At 32.5% G+C, this 10,145-nt stretch overlaps 1 protein-coding gene across 1 annotated transcript in view; it reads right to left on the bottom strand.

Annotated features, from left to right (window-relative positions):
- LOC102041700 (transcription factor RFX3) overlaps positions 1–7,779 on the bottom strand; it is a 28,249-nt gene extending 20,470 nt beyond the window's left edge. The window contains exons 1-4 of the mRNA XM_031062768.1: positions 7,711–7,779; positions 3,477–3,658; positions 2,797–2,916; positions 203–324 (exon numbers count right to left, since the gene is read on the bottom strand). Coding sequence (XP_030918628.1) covers positions 203–324; positions 2,797–2,916; positions 3,477–3,658; positions 7,711–7,779 — 493 coding nt within the window. The remainder of the gene's footprint in view (positions 1–202; positions 325–2,796; positions 2,917–3,476; positions 3,659–7,710) is intronic.
- Positions 7,780–10,145: the final 2,366 nt, after the last annotated feature.

Here is a 10,145-nt window from a genome sequence, read left to right as displayed (position 1 = left end):
CATTATGCATATAAAATATTACATAAAACTTAAATTACATAAAGTGTAATTTAAGTGCCTTTCAGTTCTGTTGAGAGTAAGGATTTTACAGAGGGTATGATAACTTCAGATGCAACTATTTTACTTCTCTGGCTTGATATTCACTGTGAAAACAAAGATCATCTTACTTATTTATATAGCAGTATAAAACTTGCTTTCGTACCTAGAAACTGTTGATGATGTTGACTTTGGGCAATTACAGTTTGTTCAACAGATGTGCCTGTCTGTTGACCACTTCCTGTGAAGCCATCTGCAACTCCATCCACTTTCTGCATAGGCTTATACCTGCAAAATATCAAGTACAAAATTATCCTTTCTGTTTACTTCTTCATAAATGGAACACTGAGTTTGATTTTTCCATCTCAAAATAAAATTTTCAGGAAAAGTGTCAAAAGAATTTAGAGATTCTTACTTACTTTGTAAAAAACAGAAGGAAAGAAACACTAAGGGAAGCCAGAGTGTTAACAATGAATTACAGAATTCACAAAGGTGATATTCCAGCAGTACTCCCAATTTCTGCTAGAATTTAGCTTAGTAACAGCATATTGTAACACCGGCAAATTTATACCGAAAAGAATCAATTCCTTCCCTTTCCACACAGATTGACATAATTTTGTAAAACAAAGGTAATGTTTCATGACTTTTAAGAAGAAACAACAATGCTGGCTCATGATAACGAAGACTTGAAAACAAGCACTTTTTGATACTGAAGTTATGCAAATCCAAAAGCTTCATGGTTCCCAAATTAAGAAAAGGAATGAAGAAAAATGAGGCATACATTCAGTCTACAGCCTTTGCTGAAGAGAACTAGAAGTATTTATTCAACTAGATGTGTCTGACAGAGATGGTAGAATTGGTATAACTACCCAGAAAAAAAGTATATTGACTGCAATTTACCACTAATTTAAAAGACAAAATAACTACTAGAAATATTAATAAGCTGATGAAAGAGAAATAGTCCCATAATCATGAAAATTACAATATTCAGTTTTTTAGTTCTCTCTTAATAAATCCTGCTAGAATTTTTCAATACACGTGGATAACAATGATAAGAACACATACTCTCATATATCAAACACTGAAGTTAAATACTGAGTCTTCTATAGCACAGTACTTCTCATGTCACAGCTACCTATTGTGCATAATGGTACCTTGCAGTTCCCACCCATCATCACCACCTTTACAGATTCTCACAGCAGAGCTTAGGATTGGTGTGAATTGAGCCTGAATTGGGTGCATGTTGGTGCAGGTACACGTGTGCAAGTGCAAAACATGAGGCAGAGAAGTGTGCACTAACTGCACACAGTGCTGTATGTGTGATTTTGTTCAGATATAATCAAGAAACACACTGACTTAAAGTTAAGAAAATGATGCCAAACATATTTAGGTAAGGGAAATAAGGGAGCTATGTAAGACATACAGTGGTCTTAAATAAAATAATCAAGCAAATAATACAAAAAGAAATATCCAGTCCTAACAGTTATATAATGAAATTCCAAAATCACTTTTTGTGAATCACGAAGAAGACAAGAGATGTGACAATGTTTAGCTGATGGCATCATTTTTCCAGAAATAATTCTAGTTAGACCATATGTTTTGGTGCACATATGTAATTTTGAATGCAAGTGAATGAAATGTCTAAGTGAATGAGATTGAGTGGGTAAAATAAGCTTGCTGGGAGATTTTGTAAATATCTATCATCATTCCTTACTATATAATTCTGCCATGGTTTTTGTAATAAGCAATTTCTACATGATGTTATTATGAGACATCTCGTGTTCCTGTATTATGCTCAGAAAAAGATAGTTACAACCATATATATATCTTACCATGAGCTTCCACTTAGTGTTGTAAATAATCTGTACTGTCTGGAAATGACAGTAAAATCATTTCAGATCAAAACAATCTTTGTGTTTGAAGTTAAAGTTTGAAAAGTCTGAAGTTAAAAGTTTGTGTTTTCCATATCTCAGTTGTGTACAAGGACACAAAATATGCTTGGTACACTATACCAAACTGTTCATTCAACTGAAGGTTTTTGGAGGAGTAAGTGTTCTAAAGATGACTTGCTTGATGTGGTGCTCTTCTATCGATGAGTGTCATGAAATTATGCATCTAATATATTTTACTTTAGGGCAATATGACTGGCTAGTAACACCAGTCAAATCAAAATTAATTTTCAAAGATAATTAATTTTCAAAGATAATTAATTTTCTGTTTAACATAGTTTTTAATATGCATATTCACACATTCTTTCATCACCAGTACAGTCCTGTGCCACAGTTTTCAACTACTTCTGAGCCTTCACAGGTTCTTCAGGAACAACAGATACTAAGGGAATATACTTACATGTACTTGGAGGGACATGAAATAAATTCCAAGCTACTAAATTGTAAGTTCTCTGATAAGAAGTGTGAACATAAAATGATACAGCAGTGAAAAGAAACAGCAATGTTTGAAATTAAAGCTCTTACTGCTTTTATTCATCTTGTGGGACAAGAATTTGATATAGTTAAGAAGAATCTGTTAATATTATAGATAATTTTATTCTTATTTATTTTCTGCAAATTTATGACAATTTCTAGGTAAATATTCTTTCACTTTGAGTGGAGTGGTGCCTGACGTCATTGACATCAATTGGGTATTCAGCACATGTTTGTTTTCACAACAAAAAAGCTGAACAGGAATTTGAACTTGTCCATGTAAGGAAAAGACTTGATGAATGAGAAATAGCGTGAATAGTTGTGTTTCACACTTTACCTCTGTTTCTGCTGCATGGGCTGTTGCCTCATGGCCATATATTGCATGTCCTCTTGTAGTCGATTAAGAGGAGAGTCTGGCTTGACCCGAATCCCATAGTAATGATATTTGGAGTTCCCCCTTTATGGAAGAGCAAGCATTAAAAGAGCAGTAATACTACTTTTACATATTTTCTTTACATTTACTTTACAATTTACCTTGACTGGAAAACAAAACACACAAATCAGGTCTGGCTCTCCTGTCATACCTGTTTTACATGAGTGTCATTTTACTACCTTTGGAAAATTAACTCACTCTTTTAAACAAATATTATCAGCATACTAACTTGCACTCCACTTCAGTAAGAAAAATAAAATGCAAATAAATACAATTTATCTAGTATGGGCAAATAGTATTCTTAGTGATTTCCAAATAGAAAGTTATGTTTCATTTGTAATGATAAAAATCTGAAGTGCAGTTACCAAAATATAAACACATTAACTGTCAAAAGCAGAAGAAATAAAACTATAATAGCATCTTGAAAAAACCTAGAACTGTTCAACAAGAAGAAACAGAACTGACAGAAAAACACTAATATTTTAATGCAGGTCTTATGTACTCTTTTTCCTAGCAGACTAGTTTCTTATTCATAATTATTACCTTTATTTTGTATTATAATTCAGAATTTCAATTGCACAAACCTAGTTCCAAGTCTTCTGGTCCGTAGTCCCATGAAGATTGACCGTATGAGTTTTCCAAAGGAGGCAGCATTGACTGGATCCAACTTGTGCTCCTGACAGTGTCTTAAGTAATGGTTGTAAAGGGTACTTCTTGGAAGGCTCACTCCTTCTGCAGTTTCATAGTTGTCTAAAAGCCACTGAAGCTAGATCACATACAAAACAGAAAAAAAACCACCCTATTATATACTTTATTGAAAATATTGTAGCCATACAGCATTAACTTCTGACAGTTGGAACCACTCTTCAGGTCTATTAAAAATTACTTTCTTCCTCAAAGTGTCTTTAAATGTTAGTTAAACAATAATGCTTTAATATCTTCAGAATTACTAGGGAATACCAGAATTCATTGCACTTGTGACCTCAGGAAAGTGCCCTTTTCTTGAAATACTTTTGATTCAGTACCACACACAGTATGTAATAAAGGTATCTATGCTTTGGAGACAAATTGTTAGTACCACAAAGAAATAAAGGAATCATGAATGTAATACACATAAATTGCAGAAAACAAACTCCTTGGGCACAATAGGTAATTAATGTATTTGTAAAACTGGAAAATGATACTGTTTCTCTTTGTTGTTAAAAACATTAAGATACAGATAAAAAAAAGCTACTCTATAAAAGTCAGAGAGCTACCTAGGTAACATTGAAAATAATTGGTACGTCTATGAATCATTAGGGATACAAACCCTTTCAGGTGTAGCCTGCTTGCCTTTGACTTCCAAATGGAACAGAATGAGTTTCTTGGAAAAACAGTAATCTTTTCATGTAATTGTGGTAGATAATTAGAAACATGCAAGAAGAGTCCTTATGTAACATCACTGCATGTTCTAAGTACAGTACACTCATGAAACAACTAGTAGCTGTCGCTAATATACAAAAAAAAGTTAAAAGGACAATTTAATGCTCCTAGATTTAGTATTAAAGGAAAATGACAAAATATAGCAAAACCAATATAGTCTGAGAATACATTATATGTCACTGTTTTTGTTTTCTGATAAGTCAACATTTTCCTTATTTTTCCCAGTACTTGTCATGGATCGCTAGAATTTTCTCACCTCTAGAAAAATACAGAAAGAAGATGCAAATACTTCCAAGACATAAGATTTTTAGCTTGGTTTGCAGGCAATTTTGCATTTCAAATAAAGAAAATGAAGAAATACAGTTAATCATGATTTATGATTGTTTTATATGTACTAACATTCACAAGTGCTTCCAAACTGAGCATCTGTCATTTTGAAATATAGCTCAAGAAAAGGTATAATTGTTAATATTTGAGTTTTGTGTGAATGTGTTAAACTTATTTCACTAGTGATCTGATCTAAGCCTGTCTTGGCTTACAAAGGTAATTATGACTTTCAGTGGTTGCAGTCTATCCATATTGAAAATCTGTTATTACATTTCTATTTGTATTAATACATTTATATAACATTTGTCATATATTATTACATCTAGAATTGAATCAGAACAATACAGAATTTGAAGTACTTTCACTTTCCCCAAGGGGAAAAACTCTGTCAATCCCAAAAGACTGACAAACAAAAAATTAATTATTTTGCAATTAAGTTCTGTATGTAGCATTAAAGATATTTTCCTCCAGATGGTTTCTAGTCTATTATTAATCACTTTGAGTGCACTTCATTAATTATATGATTTTCTAACAGATGTTATTTGAAACATAACTTGCATTATTCAACACACAAAAAGCCAAATCAAAAGTTAAGTGCAATACTAGAATTTTTGCTCTTGGAAGGAGTTACTTAGTAGCAAGGGCTTGAAATCCTTACTTCATAGATTATAGCCTAGAAGAAAAACTGCAGTTAATTAATGATTTTAAGAGAAAATTGAATCCAAACATTATTGTAAACAACTTTTTTAAGAACCCAAACACTTTTCCATCAAGCTGAAATACAATTCTAAAACTGTTCAGGTTTGAGTCGTGGCTTATGAATTTTAAGTACTGACCATAATGTAATGCTAAGATGGAGAAAAGTATGAAATATTCACAGAGCCAGACCTGTTAAATTGAGTGTGATTTCAACTAATTTGCAACGTTTATAAAACACTCAACTATCAATAGGCTGAATTAGTTGGTCCCATGCAGAAATACATCAGGAAACAAAAGAAAACAGAGGAGAAATGACAAACTCCTTGAAATGAGAACTCATGTATTTAGGAAAATAAATCCTACAAAACCTCATTGAGGTATCAAAGGTTGAAAATTTAAATCCCAAACTAAAATATTTCCACAAGTTAATTTATCACCTTCTAAGTGTATAAGGTAATTAAAAACACAATTTAGAATTCTATTTTAAAATCTGTTAAGCAAATTATTTAATAAATGCCAAACCAAACCATTAGAAGGCAAATTCAAGAAAAGTTTAGAGAGACAAAGTGTACATCTACACTTAAACTTCCTTAACACTGTCCTTGAGTTTAAAGACAATAAGCATTGCTTCAAAAACAGGCAAAACATCCTGTAGGCTTGATCTAGATTTTAAATTTCTTTCAAAATGACCAAATGCAGGAAAGACTTTTTGCCATAAAAATGTGTACAAGGGTTGTTTTAAATTTTTCTTTTCCCACAGAGTGAAAGATACATCCCTAGCACAGTATTTTTCACAAAGTGTTCACAGTCAAGAATACCATGGTAAGTCTTCACAGCTGGAAAGACTGTGATATTCTGTGCCAATCTTGTTATTGGGAAGACACTGTGAACAGTGCCTAGAACTAGGAATGAGTGAAACACAGTTTACAGAGGCACTGCAGCTTATCTTGTAATCTTTCTTAGTTTTATACAAAGACTATGGACTTCCTAACAGGTCTAAACACAAACTTAGAATAGTTCTAGTGTTTTAAGTCTTTCTAGATAGTTCTAAAACATTCCCGAAAAAGTTACAGTCTGTTAAAAATTACATTTAAACAATGATTTTGATATTATTAGTCCAATAATATCTATTATTATTTAAATAATAATTTTGATACCATCTTATCTTCAAAATAATTATTTTGTAAGCACAAAAGGTGGAATTTAAATTTTCTTTCTGTATATAATTTCCCATAACTTTTTATGATACAGTTTTCCTCTTTAAATTTTAGTTTTAAGAAAAAAAAGTTTGCCTAAATTCTCCACAAAACATTTTCAAGTTCAACAAAACCAGACCTCTACAGGAAAAAAAAAATCCAAATACAAACCCAAACCTTCTAAAGCATACATTTTAAATTTGATTTCCAAAGGATAATCTCTACTATCATATTCTACATTCAGACTGCAAACTAAATTTCAATTTCTTCTGTAAAGCAATATTGGTATTTGAATTTATATAATAAGCAAATCTGAGAAAGAAAAAAAAAGTAATATGAATACAAACCAATCAACATGGCAAAAATACAAAATTCCAAACCGTAAGAACCAACAGAAAAAAACCCAACATTTCAGAAAGACTAACAACTTACAAAGTAATAATATTATTTATATAATAAGTTTAAAATTAACTTTGTCTTTTTCCTTTATTTTAAAGTTTTATATAATGAACTTATCAGTATATTTGGAGCTCATGTTTTCCCCAAATATCTTTTTTAGCTTTGTCTATGAAACGTTAGACTTGCAGGGTAAGAACAAAGTAAAAGGCAGATGAATAAGACATTTCTGTGTACTTCAAATTAAGGCACTGCTTTCAATTTTTACCAGGTCATCAGAAGGATCCTTAGGATTCTTAAATAAGTAATTTCAAAATAAACTCACTAGTCAGAATAAATGAAGAAACACCTAGGAATAACCTGAATATATTATTTAGGTGTGCTTTTTCTTCTCTTCCTCTTCACATGCCGCAAAATTAGTATCTGGTACACAGTTCTTATGATACAGACAATTGTATTTAAAATGCCAAAAGCCAGCTAGTTTAGAATTAATTGAACCTTAGCTTGACATTTACACTGTAACCCGCAAAACAGTCAAATGTGTTAACTCATCCTAACACAGGTGTACAGCATAGGAAACAGGTAACACTCTGCAATATACCATAAAGACATTCAATCTGACAAAATAAAGCCATGGGAGGTGTAGTAGAAGATTACAAGCAACTAAGATGGGAAGATTAAGAGCAAAAAGTAATAATAAAATAAAACAAACATTTAGAGGCAGGCTAAGCATGCAGAACAAGCAAGAGAGAGTGTATGTGAAGAAGAGACAACTTACATGGCTGTTGAGAAGAGAGCTTCTGTGAGTGGACAGACCATCAGACTTTTGCAGTGTCTCAATCGCCATTTCAATCTGATAATAGATGTCATTAAAAAAAGGACTCAAGATGGGATAGTAAAAAAGCCTGATCAGAGAAGCTTTGACAGATTCCTTACAGATCAACAGAAATGCCTGTTTTATTCCTGGCTAGGGCACATATTTTATTAAAAGGCCTCATTCTAGAGTCCCAGTGAACACAAGCCTCCTCAATGAGGTCAGAAAGTCCGTGCACACATCCGACTTTGCTAGCATGTATATTGCAGGATCACAGACTCAAAGTTCATTTTACCTTCCAAACTGCTCAGAATGAGCTCAAAGAAGTAGAATTACTGGTGAGCTGCATTGAAATAAAAATAACCCAGACTGAACAAAAACATAATCACTAAAGTAAAAAAAAAAAAAAATCCCTAAACAATTTTCTGGAAGGCCTCCATATGTTTTCCCTTCAACTATACCAGGAAGAAACATGCAGAGCTTGCAATAAGAATTGAATTAGAAACAAAACTTTAACTATCTGAAATCACAGAATCAAATCCCAAACCAAAGTAATTCAATAGGCTTTACACCATTAGCTTCACTGGGACAGGACATCAATCCTTACTCCTGCCAGTACCCTCTGAAGATCCCCAGCTGCCAAAGTAAATGGTAAGTCAGGAGTTACACAGACTGCAGGATCCAGCCTTTGGAAAAGCAGATTTTTTCACAATAATTTTGCTTTTAAAAAGGAAAACACAGTATAACTAAAATACAAAGTAGATTTTTTTCAAATTCAAATGTATGGATACTCTCACGTCCATTTTCTTTCTTTTCCTTTTAATTAACAATGGATATTTTGATTTTGATCAGTTTGGCAACAACATTAAAGAAAAAAACCTAAGTGTAAATTATCCTGGGGGGCCAGAAGAGCAAAAACCAACAATGAAAATGACAGAGACAATGGAATGCACAGTAAGAAAAGGCACACAATTATTAGCTACAATAAATGGCCGAAATGAAAGCAATGGAACCACCACTTAAACTTTCTTAAAAAATACTTATAATTATCTCTGCAAAACATTTTTAATGAGCCCTGTCTATTGTACTTCAAATACGACAGTACTAATTATAATTTTAATGACAATTTATCAATATTGGCTGAATTTACTCTCTGTATAGTAGAAACGGAAAACTACTATAGCTGATATTTGAATTTACCTGTAAAACTAGTTTCTCCTTTTTTTTGAGGGCAATTGACAAGTATTTTAATATATTAGCTGTCAGGAGCAATTTCTTTTAATTGTGTAATATTAGCTTTGCAAGTCTTTAAAAAAAGGTACGTTATCAAATATATATGATTACTATGTAAGAAAACATTCTTGCTTGGCAATAACATTCTTTCTTTTAATAGTCTGACTTGCTTCAGTGGAAAATACCTGAGGTCAAAGTATTAAATCACACAGGAAAGTTCAAATTTTAAAAGCATGCTTCAAGAAAAAAACTACAAGGTCAGAAGATCATCATAAGGTCACTATATATTGTAGCCAGAGAGTTTCCCTTCCTAAAAAAATACTACAATCAAAGAATTGAGAGTGTATAAACATTTAAATCCTAAATCTGAATGTTAGGTCACATGTACCACAATGCTTAATCCATAGTAGTACTGTACACCAGGGTTACACTGCCTGCTGCTCATTCCCACTACTGCCCTATTCTCATTTTGTTGCTGCAACTTGTGGTCTTCTTTGTTCAGGAACCAATCTGCTAAAAAAACTGGCATCTGTAGTAATTTCACTTGAAAAGTGGCATTACAGATGACACTGACTCCTCACTGCCATATTGATTCCATGGCTTTTGGGGGTAACTGTTGGGCTTTCATCATTTGGGAGATTTTTGTTGCTGGAGTTTCTTTTAGTAGATTACATGACTATGGCCACTGAAGGCACACAATTTGTGTTTACTTTTAGTACATCACATAAGCCAAGCAACACTGGTCACCACTAAAACATGTTAATTACTTTACCAAGCTCAGAAATGGGATCTATATTAAAAATGAGTCTCCTCATATTCTACTAGGACAAGCTTAAAGAGAAATTGTTTTCACTACTATTTTGTTCACCATTTTTAGACAATATTTTGATAAAATGCACTTTAACCTTTATCTGACAGATGTCTCCACAATCCCAGAAATGCTCTTTGCATGTAAGTTGTAAAATTACTTTAACTATCTTTGAGCATAAAATATAAACTATGATTGATTTGAAGAGAAATTTTTTAGACACTAAGTAATTCACTTGCCCTTTCTGAAAACTTAAGGCTGCTTCTTGTTTTACTCTATTGGTGCCCTACAGGGCTGAGTTCTAGGGCCAGTTCTGTTCATTTTTAACAATGATCTGGATACAGGAGTTGAATGCACC

This window comes from Geospiza fortis, unplaced genomic scaffold (genome assembly GCF_000277835.1).
Source record: "Geospiza fortis unplaced genomic scaffold, GeoFor_1.0 scaffold456, whole genome shotgun sequence".
Lineage (NCBI taxonomy): Eukaryota > Metazoa > Chordata > Aves > Passeriformes > Thraupidae > Geospiza > Geospiza fortis.
The sequence above is the reverse complement of the archived record's forward strand: the minus strand, read 5'-3'. Positions and strand labels throughout refer to the sequence as shown.